Source organism: Nomascus leucogenys, chromosome 3, assembly GCF_006542625.1.
Source record: "Nomascus leucogenys isolate Asia chromosome 3, Asia_NLE_v1, whole genome shotgun sequence".
Classification (NCBI taxonomy): domain Eukaryota; kingdom Metazoa; phylum Chordata; class Mammalia; order Primates; family Hylobatidae; genus Nomascus; species Nomascus leucogenys.
In genome coordinates this window covers 91,174,678-91,197,539 of record NC_044383.1, presented here as the reverse complement: position 1 = coordinate 91,197,539, position 22,862 = coordinate 91,174,678, and the positions used below count along the sequence as shown (strand labels likewise).

General features: G+C 36.5%; 1 protein-coding gene and 1 non-coding gene across 6 annotated transcripts in view; one reads left to right on the top strand and one right to left on the bottom strand.

Annotated features, from left to right (window-relative positions):
- HACE1 (HECT domain and ankyrin repeat containing E3 ubiquitin protein ligase 1) overlaps nt 1–22,862 on the top strand; it is a 133,659-nt gene that overhangs the window by 85,855 nt on the left and 24,942 nt on the right. For all 5 annotated transcript variants that reach the window (XM_030809516.1, XM_030809514.1, XM_030809515.1 and 2 more), the window contains 5 exons: nt 5,396–5,507; nt 5,601–5,698; nt 5,878–5,965; nt 10,330–10,479; nt 11,009–11,205. In XM_030809516.1, coding sequence (XP_030665376.1) covers nt 5,396–5,507; nt 5,601–5,698; nt 5,878–5,965; nt 10,330–10,479; nt 11,009–11,205 — 645 coding nt within the window. The remainder of the gene's footprint in view (nt 1–5,395; nt 5,508–5,600; nt 5,699–5,877; nt 5,966–10,329; nt 10,480–11,008; nt 11,206–22,862) is intronic.
- On the bottom strand, nt 15,480–15,589 carry LOC115834534. The gene has a single exon (XR_004029479.1). It is a non-coding gene; the product is annotated as a U6 spliceosomal RNA (small nuclear RNA).

The window sequence follows — 22,862 nt, the reverse complement described above, 5'->3', positions numbered from 1 at the left end:
TTTTCTAAGCTGAAGTGGTTAAGTAACTTGCTTAAGTCATTCTGCTACTAAATGGGAGAACAAGAATTTAAAAGTCTGTCTGGTTCTCAAGTTCAATTTCTTTCTTTCTTTTTTTTTTTTTTTTTTTTTTTTTTTTTTTTTTTTTTTTTTTTTTTTTTTTTTTTTTTTTTTTTTTTTTTTTTTTTTTTGACACAGGGTTTTACCTGTCACCCAGGCTGGAGTATAGTTAATCTCAGCTCACTGCAACGTCTGCCTCCTGGGCTGAAGTGATCCTCCCAGCTCAATCTTTCAAGTAGCTGGGACTACAGATGTATACCACCACACCTGGCTAATTTTTGTGTTTTTTGTAGAGACGGGATTTTGCCCTGCTGCCCAGGCTGGCCTTGAACTCCTGAGCTCAAGTGATCCTCCTGCCTTAGCCTCCCAAAGTATTGGGATTATGGGCATGAGCCACCACGCCTGGCCAAGTTCAATTTCTTAACTTACACTATATGATACTGTTCTGGGGCAAATGAGATAATAGGTGAAAGAAGATTTTAGTTTTTGAGAGATAGTCTGCTGTTTTTAATATAGGTTGGTGCAAAAGTAATTGTGGTTTTTGGCAGTTACTTTTAATTGCCAAATTAAAATTGTCAAATTAATTAAAAATAGCAAAAACCGCAATTACTTTTGCACCAACCTAATACTGTCTCTGCTTTTTACTTTCTATTCCTTCTTCCCTTCCTGGACAATTTAGTCAAAAAGCATCTGTATTAGGTATCCACTTTGTTGACCCAGAGAGGGAGGTGTTTATTGCCTGACTAGGGTGAGGAGGATGTCTACATGTGTAGTGGTGGCCTAGTGTGGGGTTTTGGAGTTTGGATGTGATTAAGAAGGGTGTCCGCGTAGAAGAGGGTCCCAGTGTGAGTCATGTGAGTTAGAGTGGCATAAGGAGGGTGTCCATGTTGGCGGTGGTTGCAGCTGTTCAGTGCTGTCTGATGGAGCCTCAGTGGGGTGCAGGGGCCATGTCAGTCACTGGAGATTGGTTACATACCAAGGGAGTGCGGTTGCAGGTTGATCAAATAAGCAAGTATGAGAGTCTAACTCTCGTTGTTGGAGAAAGGAGTTACAAAATGGAGGAAATTAGAAGGAACCTTGTGCTGAATTGGAGTTACCAGTTTGAATTTAGTTTTAAATCTACATAGATACATGTAGCAAACCTGGCACCTAGCTCTTGCTCTCTCAGTACCATTCTCAATGAACCAGGGCTCCTTGGAGAAATGGCTAATTCCAGGGCTAGATCAGGGAAAGTATAAAATAAACCTGCAACATCTTATTGTGTAAGAAAGTAAGGAAGTGTTCAAAGACTGGTGGGGTTATGTTAACATGACTCAGAAGACAGCTTGGATGGACTCCCACTACCAAATTTGGAAGAACTTGAGCATCAAAATAAATAATGATGGCAACATAAATAGGAACCTATGAGTCTGTACTGAAAAAAGTTAATGAATAAATGGAAAGTCCGATGAAGGGTAGGATGATTACACCGTCTCAAATTATCTCCCGACAGAATAATTACAAAGAGAAAAAGGGTGCCTTACAGTAGAGAAGCTTAGCAGTGATCAAAGCAGACATAGCAGTGTGCCAGCTGATAGGATGCTCTGAGGACAACATGGCATCACTTCTGTGATATATTCTTGCCAAGGATACACACCTTAAATTTAATCATGAGGAATCATCAGACTAAATACAGTTGAGGGACATTCTACAAAATTAACTGACCTGCAGTCTTTAAAACTATCAAGGTTATGAAAATTAAGAAAACATTAAAGAAATGTACCAGAGTGAAGGAGACAGGACAGGACAATTAAAGGCAGTTCATGAATCATTTTGCAATAAAAGGACATTATTAGAAAATTGGCAAGACTTGAAATGGGATCTGATGTAGTAATGTTATCAGAGTTAATTTCTGATTTTGATGGTTGTTATCTAGTTATAGAGGAAAATTCCCTTGTTTGTAGGAAATAAATGCCTAAGTGGTTTATAGGGGACTGGACATTATATTGGCAACTTGCTCTCACATCAGAGGACAAAAAAGTGCTTTGTACTCTACTGTACTTAGAAGTTTTCTGTAACTTGGAGATTGTCCTCTAGAAAGTTAAAAAGAACAACTACCTCTGCTAAGGGATTGACTTCTTCTTCTGTTGGTGGTTTTCAGGTGGCCAGTAGTTAAAGGGAGAAACATTTTGTATTGATGTACAAATGCAATTAAGAGGAGCCTCTATAATCAGTCCTATTTTGTGAATTATTTATGGAAATGCAGGTACTCTAGAAAGTTTACATACGAAAATGTGCCATTTGGCTGTGTAGGTGTTTGTATATGTGTGTGTGTGTTTGATCTTATAGTTATTGTATTAGCTTTTGAAGGTAGCAGTTTGTACCTTTTAATGTTCCACTTGAATTACTTGAAAAGGTTCCATTTGTTTTTATTTCTTGGTTCACATTTCATAGATAAATGATATAGTTTAATATCTTATAGTGGACAGTAAGTTTTCTTTTAAATAGTTATTGACAATAATTTTAACATTGCTGTGAATGACAATAAGAATAATATCTATTTATTGAGCATTCTAGGTATTGAGTATTAGAGCATTAGTATAAATGCTTTTAGTATATTTTTCTCTTTGGTAAAATGGGGACAGAAGTCCCTTTTTCTTATAGTGTTGTGAGGGTTGTATGTGGTAATGCATTGTAAAGTGCTTCGAAAAGTACCTGGCTTATAGGTGCTTAATAAATGATTGCTAATTTATTATTATAATTATGATTATTATAATTATCATAATTATGTTCTTTATTTGAATTACTTAATTTAATCCTAACAGTTAGCTCTTGAAGTAGGTATATTCTTTTCTCTGTTTTACAGATGAGAAAACTAAAGTTCTGTGAGGATTAATAATTTCCTTAAGATAAGTCTAGTAAGTGACAAAGTGAGGATTTCAAACCATGTTTATCTGACTTCAAAGCCCATACTTAAATAATTGCTTCTGTGTAATGTTTTTTCTCTCCTCTTAAACCAAACTTTTAGAAATAGTTAGCATTAGAATTTCAAGGACTTTATATTCCAGCTTGTTAACTGAAAATGAAATATTTAATTTATATGCACAGTAATGCATATAACATATAACACCAGTGCTTTATAAAAAATGTGGAAGACAGAAGTATGGACAAAATTACACATCTAACTTTAAAAAGGTAGCATTTATTCTTTTCTTACTGAAAGCAAATATTAAAAGGCAGAAGTTCATCTCTCATCGATCATATTGTGTTTTTATTAAGAACTAATAACCAGTGATATTTGAATCTTTTAAAAAAAACCTATTTAATTTAGCTCAGATGAAGAAATTTATTGGTGTCCTAAAAGCCACCTGGAAGATAACTTTTTTGTGGTGTTGGATGGTATTCATCATATTTATCTCTTGAAACTCTTAGCTTTTGTGATGGTATTGCACCACCTTGGTTCTCCTTTGACTTTTCTTGCCGTCTGTATCATTTGCTAAGCAAATTCTCAGTCATGACTTGTGATCATAAACTTCTTTTTCTTGGTATTTGTTCTCTGTATCTTTCATCTCTTGAACCTTATCCTGTCTCCAACTTTACCTTTGTTCATGGCTTTATTTTCAGTGTCTCAGCTGCATCACTGTCCAGTATCTCTTTCTAAATCCCTAATAGTTACACCCCACTATATCTTTAAACTCATGATACATAAAATCTTACTCATATTTCCACCAGTACCTTCTAGGAGTGTGGGGGTAGGTTATGGGGAAAGGGCTTTTCCACTTTTAAGTTATTTTTGTTCATAAGTTCTATCTTGCAGAGATCTTACCTTACTTTTTTTTTTTTTTTTTTTGTAGAGATAAGGTCTCACTTTGTCACTCAGGCTGGAGTGACAAAGTGAGCACACTACAATTATAGCTCACTGCAGCCTTGAACTCCTGGGTTCAAGGATCCTCCCACCTCAGCCTTCTGAGCAGCCAGGACAGTAGGCGCATACCACCATGCTTGGCTAATTAAGACTTTTTTTTTTTTTTTGGTAGAGACAGGGTCTTACTGTTGCCCAGGCTGGTCTCAAACTCCTGGGCTCAAGCGATCCTCCTGCCTTGGCCTCCCGAAGTGCTGGGATTACAGGCATGAGCCACCATACCCAGCCTCTTCTCTTACTTTTAATGCTTATTCAAAGAAGTAGTATCTCTCAGATTGACTTCATTGTTCCTCTTTGCTACCACGACCAGGACTTCTATAGCTCATGCTTCATTGTTTATAACTTGACATTATATATATATATATATATATATATTGTGTTACTCTATGTTAGTCACATCTCTAACTGTATTAAACAGTTTTTAGCAAGTTCATGGAGTTTTTACTGCTCTTATGTTACATGCAGTGTTGGTACACAGTAAGTACTCAATACTTTCTGATTAATCAAAAATTGTAGATAACTTACAGTTTGCTTACCTGGCAGATGAACAAAAGGGAGAGACTCTCTTTGCTATTCAAGAGATCTTATTCTTCAATTTTTAGGGTGGAGAATGGGAAGGGATAACAAATTCCATTCCAGTTTCTGCATGTATTCTAAAGGATAGAAGTAAGAATAAAGTTAGGAGTAAGAGGCCGGGCGCAGTGGCTCATGCCTGTAATCCCAGCACTTTGGGAGGCTGAGATGGGTGGATCACCTGAGGTCAGGAGTTCAAAACCAGCCTGGCCAACATAATGAAACCCCTCTCTACTAAAAATACAAAAATTAGCCAGGTGTGGTGGTGCGTGCCTGCAATCCCAGCTACTTGGGAGGCTGAGGCAGGAGAATCACTTGAACTCAGGAGGCAGAGGTTGCAGCGAGCAGAGATCGCGCCACTGCACTCCAGCCTGGGTAACAGAGTGAGACTTTGTCTCAAAACAACAACAACAACAACAATAAACCTAAATAAATAAATAAATAAATAAGATTAGGTGTAAGAGATTATTTTCATGAAAAATTAAATGGAACATGCAACGTAATTTTTCTGGGTGTGAAAATTCATTGTAATAAGGCTTGGATTTAAAAGAAATTGAGAATAAATATGTTCAATTACATATCTGATATTAAGTTCTGAGACATAACCAAATTTATCAAGTCTTTTGTGTTGAAAATGTAGGAATTTAAAAAAATACATTTCTGTAGGTAGTCAAACTATTTCAGCTAAGTTCTGCCTTTTTGTGAATAGTTATTGAAATGTTAAAACATTATCCAGTAACTCCTTATTGTAAATAAAGATCTAAGAATGGTTATTTGTAGAAAAGGCATTTAGCATGCTAGTAAACCTGATAATTAGATAACTGATATACTGCTAACATATTTTACTCTTATTTTTTGAGCTAGCCTTTTAAAGATCGCTGTGAATGGTTCTATGAACATTTGCATTCAGGACAGCCAGATTCAGACATGGTGCACAGGCCAGTGAATGAAAATGATATCCTGCTGGTTCACAGAGGTATGCTTAACAAAGAAACATATCTGTGTGAAGCACAAAGTGCTTTTTATTGTAAATTTTAATATGTAAAATTAACCAATGCTACATATTTAGATTCTATTTTTAGGAGTAGCTGTGAAGTTGTGTCAAAAGCAAATTGTGCAAAGCTAAAGCAAGGGATTGCTGTACGGTTCCATGGAGAAGAAGGCATGGTGGGTATAAAAGAAGATGATGTAGAAATCACTGTATGTAAAGAAAGATTGAAATGCCTTTTGAATAAAGTTTAATATTTAGTTGATAAAGGAAGAAACTTTAAATTTTGTTATTTAGAAAAAAATTTTCCCAATATAACATATTTCTGTTGATGCTTAATTTTATTTCTTGAATTCAGGGTCAAGGTGTTGTGCGTGAGTGGTTTGATATTCTGTCCAATGAGATAGTCAATCCTGATTATGCATTGTTTACCCAGTCAGCTGATGGTAAGTTGTACGGTCTAGATGACTTTTTCTGCAACTTGTCACATTTTTCACAGTATTTCAGTACATTTTATTTTTGATTTCCACAGCAGACCTGTGAGCTAGGTGGAATATTCTTATTTTATAGATGAGAAAACTGAAATTCAGAGTTTTTATCTGCATTCACACAGTTAATAAGTAATAGAATCATAAGTGGAATCTGACTCAGTCTAACATTTGTTCCTCTAAACAGTTGGTTCCCAAATGCTTGTCTCAAGGTCTAGGGTTGGCCCAAAGGAGGTTTCTTATTAGTCCTTTGTAAAATAAAACTAAATTTGTTCAATTTAAGGATTATCCTTGAGTCTACTTTTTTTGAGTTAAATTTTTTACTTCATAAATTAATGGTGCTAGTAGATGGCCTTAAACAAATAAAAGTCCCTATTTGGAAAAATAAAAATTTACTAACTCTATTTGAGTTTCCAAGTTTTAAAATATATTGGTTAGGAAAACCCAAGTCTAGAAATCATGATATAAAATTTCAACTCTTAATCTATTTATGTATACTAACTTTATTTTCAGTCATTTTAAGAGATCAAGACCTGGCTACTATAAAGCTCATATTTAACCATATAAAACAGATAATTAACTCTCCTTGTTGAAATGGTGCTTGTGACCTATAGAGTTGTAATTTGCTATTGTAGACTAAATGGAATTAGTTATCACCTCATTTGTGTGAGGCATATTTGAGAGCTCTCTAACTTAATAAAGACATATCAAAGTGAAGGTGAGATTTCAGTTTTCAAATGCTTTCCACAGTCACTTGTTTTTCCTAAAACTCTTTTCTCTCCCCAAATGTTTACATTCTTTTATCAGGAGAGAATACCTCATTAATTGTAGCTTCTGATTGCTTCCAACCAAACTAGCAGCAAATCCCTATTTGATAAGAAGGATGATTTTAGGGGAGGCAAGTGGGAGTAGGCTGCAGTAGAGCTAGGCAGTTGCAGGCATTCATCCCTGTGATGGGCTTCGTGGACACACTTTGAGTATTTGAAATTGCGTAGGAACATGGAACTGCCTGCTTTAACTCGGTAACCTTTGATTCTTTGCTCTGAGGTAAATTTGGTGTCTTTGTGAATGACAAGTTCAGTGAAGTCCTAAGTTTAATTATTTAGGCCTAATCGTTGAAGATAGATCTAGCATTACATTTTAGACTTACTTCTTCTCTTTATATCCTTTATTCTAAGTCTACTTTGCTTAATATCTGAAAAACAGATTTGGTGTGGAATCATTAGTTGAGGTACTTTCTTAATGTTACAGATTTATAGCAGAGCAAATGTTGAAGTACATAGACCCATAAAGTTTTTTTTTTTCTTTTTTTCTTTGAGAAAGAGTCTCGCTCTGTCACCCAGGCTGCTGGAGGGCAGTGATGTGATCTTGGATCACTGCAGCCTTGACCTCCCGGGCTCAAGGGACCCTCCCACCTCAGCCTCCTGAGTAGCTGGTATGGCTGGGGTGGGAGGATCACTTGAGCTGGGAGACCAACCATGGCACCTGGCTAGTTTTTGTATTTTGTAATTTCTCTATTCTTTTTGTGGAGATGAGATTTCGCCATGCTGCCGAGGCTGGCCTCAAACTCTTGAGCTCAGGTTATCTACCCGCCTCGGCCTCCCAAAGTGCTGGGATTACAGGTGTAAGCCACTATGTCTGGCCAAACATTTTGATTTATCTTTTTTGTAAGCCATATCAGTCTCCTCTTTGGGGTCATAGTATTAATAAATTAAAATCAAGCTGAAATATTTATTTTCACGTTCTTAGGTTTAGTTGACAAAGAGAATTACATATAGGAATCAAGAATTTCTAAATGTGGGGAATGTTTGGGTAGACCCGATATCTATGATAATTTTTTTAAAAACTTGTTTTCTAATGAAATTAAGATGCTTACTGTAGTGAAATAGTATAGTTGTTATGAATTTGCCCTCTGGGTTTATACACGGTGAGAATCTTGACTGTTATTCTTTTGATACAATCTTGGGGCCAGTAAACTTAACTATTCTGCACCTTTGTGTCCTCATTTAAAAATGGTGATACCTGGTCGGGCGCAGTGGCTCATGCCTGTAATCCCAGCACTTTAGGAGGCCAAGGCGGGCAGATCACGAGGTCAAAAGATGGAGACCGTCCTGGTCAACATGGTAAAACCCTGTCTCTAACTAAAAATACAAAAATTAACTGGGCGTGGTGGCGTGTGCTTGTAGTCCCAGCTACTTGGTAGGCTGAGGCAGGAGAATCGCTTGAACCCAGGAGGCGGAGGTTGTAGTGGGCTGAGGTTGCGCCACTGCACTCCAGCCTGGTGACAGGGCGAGACTCTGTCTCAAAAAAAAAAAAAAAGATGATAACCTATGTTTTGTAATGTGGTAAGAATTCAGTTAGCTGATATGTGAAAATGCTTAGTTGGTGCCTGGCATATAGAAAGTATAAATATTATATGCTATTATTATTACATGAAAATGATATTATTGTATACTAGGATTTTTCTGAGAGCATGAAAATAGTTGGGGGAGTCACAGCTATATATATTTTTTGAACTTAAAATTTATCATAAACTTTTAATTCTATTTAAAATTTTCAAATTAAATACTGTTACTCCTTTTCTGAAGATTTTCTCCCTATATGGTTCCTTTTTTTAAAAAAAAAGGTCTCCTTATCTATTCTTTTTAAGCATCTAGATTTCTCAGAAAGTAATTAGAGAAGGAATTAAACACAGAGCTAGGGGAGGAAAGTAGAATCATCAGAAATCTTTGTTGGTCCATAGCCCTAATCATTCATTATTTTAACAGGTAAAAAATATTTGTGATTATTCTCAGAATGTTGTATTTTTGGTATTATGATTATATTTGTCTTTGAAATCTGCCTTTATCTCACAAAGCTTTGCTTTGGCTTTTAATACCGGGTCTTGCTTCATGACAGGGAATTATTCTCCAAAGGTCCTTAACAGTGAATGATGAGACTCACATGACTGATTTAGGTTATTCCCATAGGCTTGCAAATTTGTACCTTATATCTAAATAAACTAGTCAGCAGGTTAACCTGGTGTCAGCACCGAGAAATCAAAGACCAGTGATACACAGAGTGAATTATTGTCAAAATGACTGAACATTTCACTTCCAATACATTTCTACCTTTTATTTTTCTTTGATGCTATTTCATTAGGTTTATCAGTTCTTTCTTTTAGCCCAGGCATTTACAATAGTAGTATATAGCATGAGCTCATTATATCTTTGTTGAATGGATGAGTGAATTTGTAATATGAATTAGTGGCCATCACAGAAAAATAGGAAAAATAGGAAAAGAAAGTTATTTAAAGTTGAGGTTTTGGCATTAGGTTTTAACTTTTAACTAGTAGTATTTTTTTTTGAGACTTTTTTTTAATGGTGGTGAAATACACATATAAATTTACCATTTATATTATTGAAAGTGTACAATTCAGTGGCATTTAAGTACATTCACAGTGTTGTGCAACCATTGGCCACTATCTGTTTTCGGAGCTTTTTCATCACCCTAAGCAGAAATTCTGTACCCATTAAGCAATATCTCCCATATCCCCTTTCCTCAGCCTTAGGTAACTACTAATCTACTTTACCTATCTATAAATTTGCCTATTCTAGATATTTTATAAAAGTGGATTCATATTTCATTGCACTGGATTTTCATAGTAATTGGTAACTATTGCCCTTGCCATTTTTACTTTCATCTCAGAGGTAATTGTTTAAACTTAATTGTTTGCCATTAGAAAGACTTGGTTACCTTGTGGACTGAGGTGATTTTCTAATCATTGTTAACAGGCATCAAGTTCACTGACTAGGCCTGTCACTTAAGAGCAGTTGTACATTTACAATTTTTAGTTATTCTCATAGTGTTCTACTCCTGAAGAAGCAAAAACTAGCAAATACTTACTGCACTGGCACATACAGATGAATGGGATAATGTCTGTCCTAGCGAACAGCCTATTGCCCTACTGCCTAGGAAACTGTATATGTGCGTGTGTGTGTGTGTGTGTGTGTGTGTGTGTGTGTGTGTGTGATCCTCTGCTGTATTATTTCCAGAGTGTCTCTGATGATCTTCCAACTAATTTCAGTCAAAAGTACTCTAAAATTTTCTCTCTGCCATAGATTATTGTGATAAATATGTATGAATAAATGATTATCATCTATACTTCCAATTCTACTTACCACCTGTTATATTTTCCACAAAGAACATTTCTCTGGAAGTTTATACATAACGTAACCTTAGCTTTGCTGAAGTTGTATGTGAATTGGTTTATCTGCATCAAAGTAATCTCTCTTCTGCATATAGATTCTTAATAATATGTTATTTTGTATTTATTTCAATAGGAACAACTTTTCAGCCTAATAGCAACTCTTACGTAAATCCTGATCACTTGAACTATTTTCGGTTTGCTGGGCAGATCTTGGGATTAGCGTTGAACCACAGGCAGCTGGTCAATATTTACTTCACACGATCCTTCTACAAGCACATTCTTGGTATGGCTCTATTATTATTTCTGTAGACATTTATTTATATTGTTTTTCTTTCAGTTTGAGGAAAACTAGATAAGCAGTAGTATTTTGGATGAGATAATTTTTATTTTGATTGGAGACTATCTGTATATGTAAGCCATTCAGGGTTTGAAGGAGAAAAAAATGACCTACCTTTTTTTTTTCCAAACACTTCTAGCTAAGTTAGCTTTTTTTTTTTTTCAATTTTAGTGTGTATTTTTATGCTAAGAATACATTTCAGTATGAGTATACTTAAGATAATTGGCATTTTTGAAGTTTATAATAACTTCCTGAATAGCTATTTCAAAGAAAGATTACATTGTAACAATGTGAAAGAAACACAGGCTTAATTTAACAGACTTCAAATTCATTAATCCATTTAAAATACTCTGTGAGTAGGATTGTATTATATTTTGCAGTTTTTCAGAATATCTCTAGAGGGCAGTATTTTACCATTAAATAGATAAGGGAAGGCAGAAACAGACTACAACTGCTGTATGTTTGCATTTTTTAGGTATTCCTGTAAATTACCAAGATGTGGCATCCATTGATCCAGAATATGCGAAAAATTTGCAATGGATTTTAGATAATGATATAAGTGATCTGGGTCTAGAACTAACTTTTTCTGTTGAGACTGATGTGTTTGGAGCAATGGAAGAGGTGCCTTTGAAACCTGGGGGTGGGAGTATTCTTGTGACACAAAATAATAAAGTGAGTATTTCAATTTTTATCTTAACCATTGTTTGTAACTTGGCCCTGATAGTTTGCTAGTTACTCTAAATTCTTCTGGCACTTGTAGAAAAACTTTTACTATTACAGTGTCATAACAGATAAAACATTTAAGTTAATAAAACCATCAAATGTTAAATTTCGAATTAGAAAGGATTATTTTGATAATTGTGCTAGCTGTGCTGAGGTGGTTCCTAAAAAAGTCTAGAGCACTTCAGCTGATAGTATAAATTGGGCATATGCATTTTGAGAAATTTGATTAGAAATATAAGCTTAAATGAAGATAATATTTGCAAAAATTGCTCTTTCATGTTTTTAAAGTGTAATATTAAAGAATTCTAATAGAGAAAAGAAATGCCAGTGTTTAAGCTTTCCACATACTTTTGGGATCCAGTAAGTTTGTTCAACCTTTTGATATTTTTTTGACTTTATAACTTGATTATTTATTTATTTATTTACTGAGACGAAGTCTCACTCTGTCGCCCAGGCTGGAGTGCAGTGGTATGATCTCGGCTCACTGCAACCTCTGCCTCCTGGGTTCAAGCGATTCTCCTGCCTTGGCCCCCTCAGTAGCTGGGATTACAGGGGTGCGCCATCACGCCCAGATAATTTTTGTATTTTTAGTAGAGATGGGGTTTCACCATGTTGGCCAGGCTGGTCTCAAACTCCTGATCTCATGTGATCTGTCTGCCTCGGCCTCCCAAAGTGCTGGGATTACAGGTATGAGCCACCACGCTCGGCCTTATTTTTATTTATTATTACATCCCCTGTATACGTATTATTTAAAAATCTTTGCATATGTTTTAAATTTCACTGTTCAAAGTCATAATATGACTTTAAGATTTAATATAGTTTGATGTTTTAATATGTTATATGAGGTATTTGGAGTTAGAAAATATCATATAAATTCTAGTTCTGTTGCTTACAAGTATCAGCTTCTGGTTAAACAATACTAAACTCCCCGCCCCCTTTTTCTTTTAGCTGAATTATAATTCCAAGACATCTTCAGAATCAATCAACTATAAGAGACAATGTTCACTGAGCCATTGTTTAAACTATAGATTTAGTAAAATGTGGATTATTTTAAAAAGGGTTATGTTTAACAATTCTTCGAACTCAGTTTTCTGTAGAATTGGAATAATAATGCCTCCCGTACAGAATTGTTATTAGCATTTTGTAAAATGAAAAACACAGCACAAAAGTTAGTTATATTGGGTAGTTTTCTATAAAAATAGGTTCTTAGTTTCAGATATATAAAGGGAATTGGAAACTTACTAGCAAGCGACATAATTTTACCTTTTGAAACTTAAGATACTATAGTGTACAAAAAAAAGAGATTGAATTCTTGGAAATAAAGTCAGGAGCTGAGTTCTTACACATTCATACTTAGAAATTTTAAATTCTACCCTCTCATTTTACACAAAATGACACTAAGCCTAAAGAGTTAATGGCAAAACTGGGGCCAAAACCCAAGCCTCCTAATTTCAAGTCTAATGTTCTTCATACTATATGCAAAATTAATTGTGTCAAGGAAGAACTTACTTGATTTTTAATGTAAGTCATGTTAAGCTCTAGAAGATTACAATAGTAAAACACTTAATTTTTAAATCTATATGATTTGCCCGTGAGTGAAAATATATTTAGAATCTTTTTTTAGACTGTTCACCTTGTAGCATGTTTATTATTTTATTTTACACTGGAGACCTACCCTCAGTTAAGGGTAATGAAGTCATAGAATCTTTATTAAGCAATGATTGCCTTTGATAAGAGAACCATAAACATGATTCTTACCTGTGAATACTATTATATCTGGTGAGGTTTGTCACTCCTTTCAGATATATTTTATATGACAAAGTGGAAAGATCCAGTAACAATTGTATTCCAGTGCTTTGGGAGACTAAGGAAGGGGGATTGCTTGAGGCCAGGAGTTCGAGACAAGCCTGGGCAACATAGTGAGACCTCGTCTCTACAAAAAATAAAAAAATTAGCCAGGCCTAGTTTTGTGTGGCTACAGTCCTAGCTATTCTGGAGGCTGAGGTGGGAGGATCACTTGAGCCCTGGAGGTCGAGGCTGCAGTGAGCCAAGATGACACTACTGCCCCCCAGCCTGAGTGACAGAGCAAGATCCTATCACTTAAAAAAGAAAAAAAAATTTGTATGAGGTATATCTATATTTATGCTTGCACCTCCTAGCAGCACCCCCCCTTACTATGACATGATTTTTGTTTAGATTTTTTAAATATTATTAATTTTTTGTATTTGTGTATTTTAATGAAGTCTAGAAGGAAAATATTGAATAAATAAGAATAAGTAAGAATATGCTCACATTGAGGATATACCCTTCATTGTTCATTTCACCAGAGGTGGGAATACTATTTTAATATTAAAGAGCTTGAAACTTTTGTTTCTCAGTTTAATGCTTTATATATTTACATTTTGTTTAATTGCTTGGTTGATTAGAGGCTAACTTTTTTAAGTAATTAGGAGTGTTAATAGCAGGGTCTTGATTATTAATGTTATACATTTTCAGCTTTCATTTTTTTTGATATAAACATTTCTCACAATAAATTGAGCCTCTTTTTTCTAATGTTACCAGTATAGTAATTGTGTATCAAATTGAGGTTTCAACATATAATGCTTATTTAATAAGCAACCTGATTCATATAAAACTCTTAAAAATCTTTAGAAACACATCACATTTTACCTTGCTTAAAATTGTTAAGATATTCAGTTTACAAAATGTTACTTTAAAATTTTCAAACCCTGTTTCTTAGAAATACTGTTGATTTTTGGTTTGTTCTTTTTTTTTTGCTTATACATTCTGTTATGAACTTTTCTGTTACTTTAGAGTCAGCTTTTTACTTTATAGGTAGAAAGTTTTTTTGTCATATTTAGAGTTCAACTTTATAATCTTGAACTATTGAAACTTAAATGACTTGCTAAACTTGTTAGAGGGCCTGTGTAAACAGATCTCTACGTTGGGGAGTCACTTATTCCCAAGTTTTATTAAAAGGCTTTGGTGATTATAAAGTGAAACCAAATAGATGAAAATACCTTTAATTTAAAAAGCAATATGTTAAATAAATACAAGTAATATAGGCAGATGTATATATATTAGTTCCACATTTGAAATATAATGCTCTTAAATTAGTTAGATATGGCCTCTTTTGCTCGTATTTTCAGTTCTAGCGTTTAGAATTGAAGCTGTAGGGGTTTAAATGTTAGCATCATTTTTATAATATTAGTCATAAAGTTCATCCAGGCTCGGAGAAAAAAAAGAAGATAGGAGTAAGATGGGGCAGGTATCAGGGAATGGATGAGGTGGTATGGAAGTTGAATTATAGAGGTGAAGCATTAAGTGGTCAAGTAGGAGTAAGGATGAGAAGAAGGAAATGTTCTGGGCTTACAGGAAGGCACAGAGGTGACAGAGCATGCCGTGTTTGGGAAACCACAAGTAGATCAGAGTTGTGGAGCTTAGCTTAGATTGAAAAGTAAGCAAGTAGAAAAAGATGATATGGGGAAGGGAGAAAGTGGCCAAATTCTGAAAGACTTTGCGTCCACAAGTAGTACTTTGAAAATTATTCTGAAGTCTGTGGAGATGATTGCAGATGTTAAAGAGGGAAGTGACATGATCAAATTTCAGTTAAGAAAATAAAAAGAAACAACCAAACTCAGCTTGGAGTGTGAAGAATGGGTTGAAATGGGGCGGTGCTAGAGTCAGGACAACTGAGAGGAGGCTGTGGCATTTTGGTTTGGGGAAGCATGCGTGAGGAATTATGTAAGGCAAATGGCAGTGAAGATGGAGAAAATGGGATAGCTTTTAAGCTTTTGAGGATAATAGAATTTATAAAACTTGGTAATCGGGAAGATGAGAAAGAGGAAGGACTCAAGGATAACTGCCACTGTTGTGGATTGGGCCACCTAATATCTGATAGTGTTGCCATCATACTCTTCATCAGCTTCATTATTGTTAGTTCTGTTTTTTAGCGATAATAATTACTACTTATTGAGTACTTTGTGTGTTTCATGTATCTGAACCATGTTCTTTGTGTTTCTCATTTCCTGTAACAGCCTCTTGAGATAGCTATTTCTCTTTTATTTAGTGTGGAAACAGCCTTAATATTAAAACATTTGACATTTATTAGGTTTTTATAATGTGCTAGGCACTGTTTGATGTGCCTTATGGGTATTATACTTAACTCTGTGAGGTGGAGATACCCCTTTTTACAGGTGAGGAAACAGAAGCATATAGGAGCTAAGTAGCTTTCTCCATGCAGTCTGTAAATTTCAAGCCTGCTTGTGCAGGGGCCATGCTAGTCTTCTCTGTATGGTTCCAATATTAGCATATGTGCTGCTGAGACAAGCACTTGAGCCTGCTTGTAACTACAACACTGCATTTCTTTAGAAGTTAAATAACTGCCCGAGGGCACAAAACTTGTAACTGATGTTTTCTTATTTTAAATGGATGTCTATAAGACAGTGTAACTGCTAGGCTTCTCATTTACTAAGGCAGTGAATATGAACAAAGTAGCAAATACAAATTTAGTATGTTTTACTGATTTCATTTTAATATGGTTTTATTGCTAGTCTTATATGATTAAATTTTTAGTGCTAGCTTTGCATGATTTATTTAACATACACATTTAATGCACATACAAGCACAAAATACAGACTTTTGCCCATAGATTATTGACTTAAAGTGGATTTTTATATGCATCTTTAGAAAAGTATACAGGTTGAGCATCCATAATTCAGAGTACCCCAGAGTCTGAAACTTTTTGAGTACTGACATGAAGCCATAAGTGGTAAATCCCATACCTGATCTCATATGACCAGGGGGCACTTAGAACACAAGCATACAACATACAGTTGTTTCAGCATCCCCAAAGGAGAAAAGACCCTCCCAGCCACCTTCTGCTGCATATATATTTTTTCTTCAACACACCAAGATTCCCTCATGCAAGCATGCCCACAAGGGTAATAAAATGACACATGTGCAGGACGGATATGCCAAGAGCAGGTTCCCCACTGTGCCCCACGTGGGGCCAAGGCCTATGTGCATTTGTGCATTACTCAATGTCTTTTCTTTTCTCTTCTTTTCTTTTGCTTATTTTCTGCTCTGTGGTGCAGAGATACTGTTGGGAATGTCAGAAAGGCCTGCAGATACCCCTGTGGGTAACAGTGACAGGGAAAAGAGGGAGCATTTGTCTTTATCCATAGCACAGAAGGTCAAGCTGTTGGAGAAACTGGACAGCGATATAGATGTGAAATGTCCCACAGAAGAGTATGGTGTTGGAATGACCACACTATATGACTTGAAGAAACAAAAGAATAAACTGTTGACGTTCTGTGCCAAAATTGATGAAAAGAAGTTAATGAAAAATAGAATAACACTGCCTAAAGCTAAAACTGAAGATCTCAATTGTGCATTTAAAGAGTGGATTTGTCAGCGTAACAGTGAACACATGCCACTTAATGGTATGCCGATTATAAACAAGCAAAGATCTATCATAATGAAGTGAAAATTGAAGGGAACTGTGACTTTTCAACAGGCTGGTTGCAGAAATTTAAGAAAAGTCATGATATTCATTTTTTAAAGATTTGTGGCAATAGAGCATCTGCTGATCACAAAACAGGGGTGAAATTCAGTGAGGAATTTGCCAAGGTCATTGCTGATGAAAATCTGATGCTAGAACAAGTCTATATTGCTGTTAAAACATCACTATTTTGTTGTTGTTGCCTCAGAAAGACACTGACTACAGCTGATGAGACAGCCCCTATGGTAGGCTATAAATGTGCAGGGATGTACCAGTGCAACAGGCGAGTGTAAGTGTAAATTTGCTGTGATAGGCAAAAGCTTGTGTTCTCAATCTCTTCAAGGAGTAAATTTCTTACCAGTCCATTATTATGCTAGCAAAAAGGCATGGATCACCAGGGAAAATATTTTATACCAGTGGCTTGTGTTTACTGCATGGTGACTGCAAGGCTTTGTTATTCCCTAACAACTGCTCTGCTCATCATCCAGCTGAAATTCTCATCAAAAATAATGTGTTTGCCATGTATTTTCCCTCAAATGTGACTTCATTAATTCAGCCATGTGACTGAATTAATCAGTCACATTAGATCAATGAAGAATAAATATAACACTTTTTTGCATAGACTGCTAGCATCAGTGAACAGAATTGTAATTGTGGAAAGTTTTCAAAGGGAGTTTAATATGAAGGATGTTGTATATGCTGTTGCCAGTGCTTGGAACACAGTGAGTAAAGACACAATTGTGCATTCCTGGCACAGCTTCTGGCCTGCAACTATGTTCAGTGATGGTGATGAGCAAAGGTGTGACTTTGAAGGATTCTGTATGTCAAGTGAAAGAAATGATGTTTGACTGCCTTACATATGCAAAAAAATATACCTTCAGAGTTTGTTAGTGAACTGAAAGAAGTGGATATTCAAAAAGTCTGTAACACTGGTTAGAAGGCTCCAATTGCTCATTCATTGATGATGAAGTAACCAGAATGGTTCTGAATGAAGGTGATGGGGATAACAGTGATGATGAAGATAACCTTAAAACTGAAGAAGAAGTGCCTATAGATGACATGGTGAAAATATGGCATTCACAACAGAACAAGAAATCATGTTAGTTTATAAAATCAAAGAGAGATTTCTAAGGCAAACACCATTGTTAATGAGGCAGTTAACCCTGGAGGAAGCATTTAAAAATCCATCTAGCGGAATGACTCCTCATTCCTAGAAGACCCACTTGCTGTCCTCTCAGCTGCTTCTTCTCACCTTAAAACATAAAATAATGTACAGGCCGGGCACAGTGGCTCACACCTGTAATCCCAGCACTTTGGGAGGCCGAGGTGAGTGGACCACCTGAGGTCAGGAGTTTCAGGCCAGTCTGGCCAATATGGTGAAACCCCGTCTCTACTAAAAATACAAAAACTAGCTGGGCATGTGCCTGTAATCCCAGCTACTTGGGAGGCTGAGGCAGGAGAATTGCTTGAACCTGGGAAGTGGAGGTTGCAGTGAACCGAGATCACAGCGCCACTGCACTCCAGCCTGAGCAACAGAGTGAGACTCTGTCTCACAAAAAAAAAAAGTGTGTAGTACTTTTTTTTTTTTTTTTTTTGAGATAAAGTCTTGCTCTGTCACCCAGGCTGGAGTGCAGTGGTGGGATCTCGGCTCACTACAACCTTTGCCTCTCAGGTTCAAGCAGTTCTGCCTTAGCATCTCAAGTAGCTAGGATTACAGGCGCCCACCACCACACCTGGCTAATTTTTGTATTTTTAGTAAGAATGAGGTTTCACCATGTTGGCCAGGCTGGTCTCGATATCCTGACCTCAAGTGATCTGCCCACTTCGGCCTCCCAAAGTGCTGGGATTACAGGCATGAGCCACTGAGCCTGGCCTACAGTATCTTTTAATCAACAAAGCATTCCAGGTGGAAACGGAAAGCCTGCTGTTGCTTGTTGCTTCTGTTTAACAGCTGGCACAGATATTCTGGTGATGCCTCTGTGCTGCTTTAGCTACCCTGAACATGCAATTTTTTTCACTGTATTAATGATATGCCTTTTTTTTTTTTAACCATTAAGTAGTTAGGTGCAAGTGTAAGAAAATGGTTGCTTATTGGTAGCATGTAAATTTGGTCAGGAATAATGGTCATGTCAAACAACCACAGATTGTGTCTACATGAGTGGCTGAGATAGTGATCCCTTTACTTTCTGATGGTTCAATGAAACAAATTCATGTTTAGACTCGGGTGTCATTCCCAAGATAACTCATTTTGTATATACAGATATTCCAAAATCCAAAACACTTTGAAATCTGAAACGCTTTTGGTCCCAAGCATTTCGGATAAGGGATACTCAATCTCTACTATGAGATTTATTTTTTTACTACTCTGAAAACTTTTAAAACAGGTAGTGTAAGTCTACGGTTTTTCATGTTGAGTATACGTGTGTGTTATTAGGTGGGTTTGAATGATTTTTTTGGTATCTTCCTGTCAACAATGAAAACACACTTCTCCTTGCATTTTAGATAGTATATTCTAGAAATTCACTGTAAAAATTACCAAACCTATAAAATGGTAACCTGAATGATCAGTATTTTCTTTTTATTTGCTGGGAAATTTGTTTATTTCTTACTTGACTGATTCTTTTTTTTTTTTTTTTGAGACAGAGTCTTACTCTGTTGCCCAGGCTGGAGTTCAGTGGTGTAATCTCGGCTCACTGCAAGCTCCACCTTCCAGGTTCACACCATTTTCCTGCCTCAGCCTCCCGAGTAGCTGGGACTACAGGTGTCCACCACCATGCCAGGCTAATTTTTTGTACTTTTAGTAGAGATGGGGTTTCACCGTGTTAGCCAGGATGGTCTCGATCTTCTGACCTCGTGATCTGCCCGCCTTGGCCTCCCAAAGTGCTAGGATTACAGGCGTGAGCTACCGCGCCCGGCCTTTTTTTAAAATTATGCTTTAAGTTCTGGGTTACGTGTGCAGAATGTGCGGGTTTGTTACGTAGGTATACACGTGCCATGGTGGTTTGCTGCACCCATGAAACCGTCACCTACATTAGGTATTTTTCCTAATGTTATCCCTCCCCTAGCCCCCCACCCCCAGCAGGCCCTGGTGTGTGATGTTCCCCTCCTGGTGTCCATGTGTTCTCATTGTTCAACTCCCACTGATGAGTGAGAACATGTGGTGTTTGGTTTTCTGTCCTTGTGATAGTTTGCTGAGAATGATGGTTTCCTGCTTCATCCATGTCCCTGCAAAGGACGTGAACTCATCATTTTTTATGGCTGCATAGTATTCCATGGTGTGTATGTGCCACATTTCCTTAATCCAGTCTATCATTGATGGACATTTGGGTCGGTTCCAAGTCTTTGCTATTGTGAACAGTGCTGCAATAAACATACATGTGCGTGTGTCTTTATAGTAGCGTGATTTATAATCCTTTGGGTATATGCCCAGTAATGGGATCACTGGGTCAAATGGTATTTCTAGTTCTAGATCCTTGAGGAACTGCCACACTGTCTTCCACAATGGTTGAACTAATTTACACTCCCACCAACAGTGTAAAAGTGTTCCTGTTTCTCCACAACCTCTCCATCATCTGTCGTTTCCTGACTTTTTAATGATCGCCATTCTAACTGGTATGAGATGGTATCTCATTGTGGTTTTGATTTGCATTTCTCTAATGACCAGTGATGAGCATTTTTTCATGTGTCTGTTGGCTGCATAAATGTCTTCTTTTGAGAAGTGTCTGTTCATATCCTTTGCCCTTTTTGATGGGGTTGTTTGTTTTTTTCTTGTAAATTTGTTTGAGTTCTTTGTAGATTCTGGATATTAACCGTTTGTCAGATGGATAGATTGCAAAAATTTTCTCCCATTCTGTAGGTTGCCTGTTCACTCTGACGATAGTTTCTTTTGCTGTGCAGAAGCTCTTTAATTAGATCCCATTTGTCAATTTTGGCTTTTGTTGCCATTGCTTTTGGTGTTTTAGACATGAAGTCTTTGCCCATGCCTATGTCATGAATGGTGTTGCCCAGGTTTTCTTGCAGGATTTTTATGGTCCTAGGTCTTACGTGTAAGTCTTTGATCCGTCTTGAGTTGATTTTTGTATAAAGTTTAAGGAAGGGGTTCAGTTTCAGTTTTCTGCATGTGGCTAGCCAGTTTTCCCAAAACCATTTATTTAAAAAGGAATCTTTTCCCCATTGCTTGTGTGTGTCAGGTTTGTCAAAGATCAGATGGTGGTAGATGTGTGGTGTTACTTCTGAGGGCTCTGTTCTGTTCCATTGGTCTGTATATCATTTTGGTACCAGTACCATGGTGTTTTGGTTACTGTAGCCTTGTAGTATAGTTTGAAGTCTAGTAGCGTGATGCCTCCAGCTTTGTTCTTCTTGCTCAGGATTGTCATGGCTATGCGGGTTCCTTTTTGGTTCCATATGAAGTTTAAAGTAGTTTTTTCCGATTCTGTGAAGAAAGTGAATGGTAGCTTGATGGAGATAGCATTGAATCTATAAATTACTTTGAGCAGTAAGGCCATTTTTATGATATTGCTTCTTCCTATCCATAAGCATGGAATGTTTTTCCATTTGTTTGAGTCCTGTCTTATTTCCTTAAAGCAGCAGTTTGTAATTCTCCTTGAAGGGGTTGTTCATATCCCTTGTAAGTTGGATTCCTAGGTATTTTATTCTCTTAATAGCAATTGTGAATGGAAGTTCACTCATGATTTGGCTCTCTGTTTGTCTATTATTGGTGTATAGGAATGCTTGTGATTTTTGCACATTGATTTTGTATCCTGAGACTTTGCTGAAGTTGCTTATCAGCTTAAGGAGATTTTGGGCTGAGATGATGGGGTTTTCTAAATATGCAATCATGTCATCTGCAAAGAGACAATTTGACCTCCTCTCTTCCTATTCGAATACGCTTTATTGCTTTCTCTTGCCTGATTGCCCTGGTCAGAATTTCCAATACTATGTTGAATAGAAGTGGTGAGAGAGGGCATCCTTGTCTTGTGCCAGTTTTCAAAGGGAATGCTTCCCGTTTTTTCCCTATTCAGTATGATATTGGCTGTGGGTTTGTCATAAATAGCTCTTATTATTTTGAGATGCATTCCATCAATTCCTAGTTTACTGAGAGTTTTTAGCATGAAAGGCTGTTGAATTTCATCGAAGGCCTTTTCTGCATCTGTTGAGATAATCATGTGGTTTTTGCCGTTGGTTCTGTTTATATGCTGGATTACGTTCATTGATTGTGTATGTTGAACCAGCCTTGCATCCCAGGGATGAAGCCGACTTGATCGTGGTGGATAAGCTTTTTATGTGCTGCTGGATTTGGTTTGCCGGTATTTTATTAAGTATTTTTACATTGATTTTCATCAGGGATATTGGTCTAAAATTCTCTTTTTTTGTTGTGTCTCTGCCAGGCTTTGGTATCAGGATGATGTTGGCCTCATAAAATAAGTTAGAGAGGATTCCCTCTTTTTCTATTGATTGGAATAGTTTCAGAAGGAATGGTACCAGCTCCTCTTTGTACCTCTGGTAGAATTTGGCTGTGAATCCACTGGTCCTGGACTTTTTTTAGTTGGTAAGCTATTAACTATTGCCTCAATTTCAGAACCTGTTATTGATATATTCAGAGATTCAACTTCTTCCTGGTTTAGTCTTGGGATGGTTTATGTGTCTAGGAATTTATCCATTTCTTCTGGATTTTCTAGTTTATTTGCGTAGAGATGTTTATAGTATTCTCTGATGGTAGTTTGTATTTCTGTAGGATTAGTGGTGATATCCCCTTTATAATTTTATTGTGTGTATTTTATTCTTCTCTCTTTTCTTCTTTATTAGTCTTGCTAGCGTTGTATGTATTTTGTTGATCTTTTCAAAAAACCAGCTCCTGGATTTATTGCTTTGTTTGAAGGGTTTTTCGTGTTCGTGTCTCCTTCGGTTCTGCTCTGATCTTAGTTATTTCTTGTATTCTGCTAGCTTTTGAATTTGTTTGCTCTTGCTTCTCTAGTTCTTTTAATTGTGATGTTAGGGTGTTGATTTTAGATCTCTCCTGCTTTCTCTTGTGGGCGTTTAGTGCTAAAAATTTCCTTCTACACATTGCTTTAAATGTGTCCCAGAGATTCTGGTACGTTGTGTC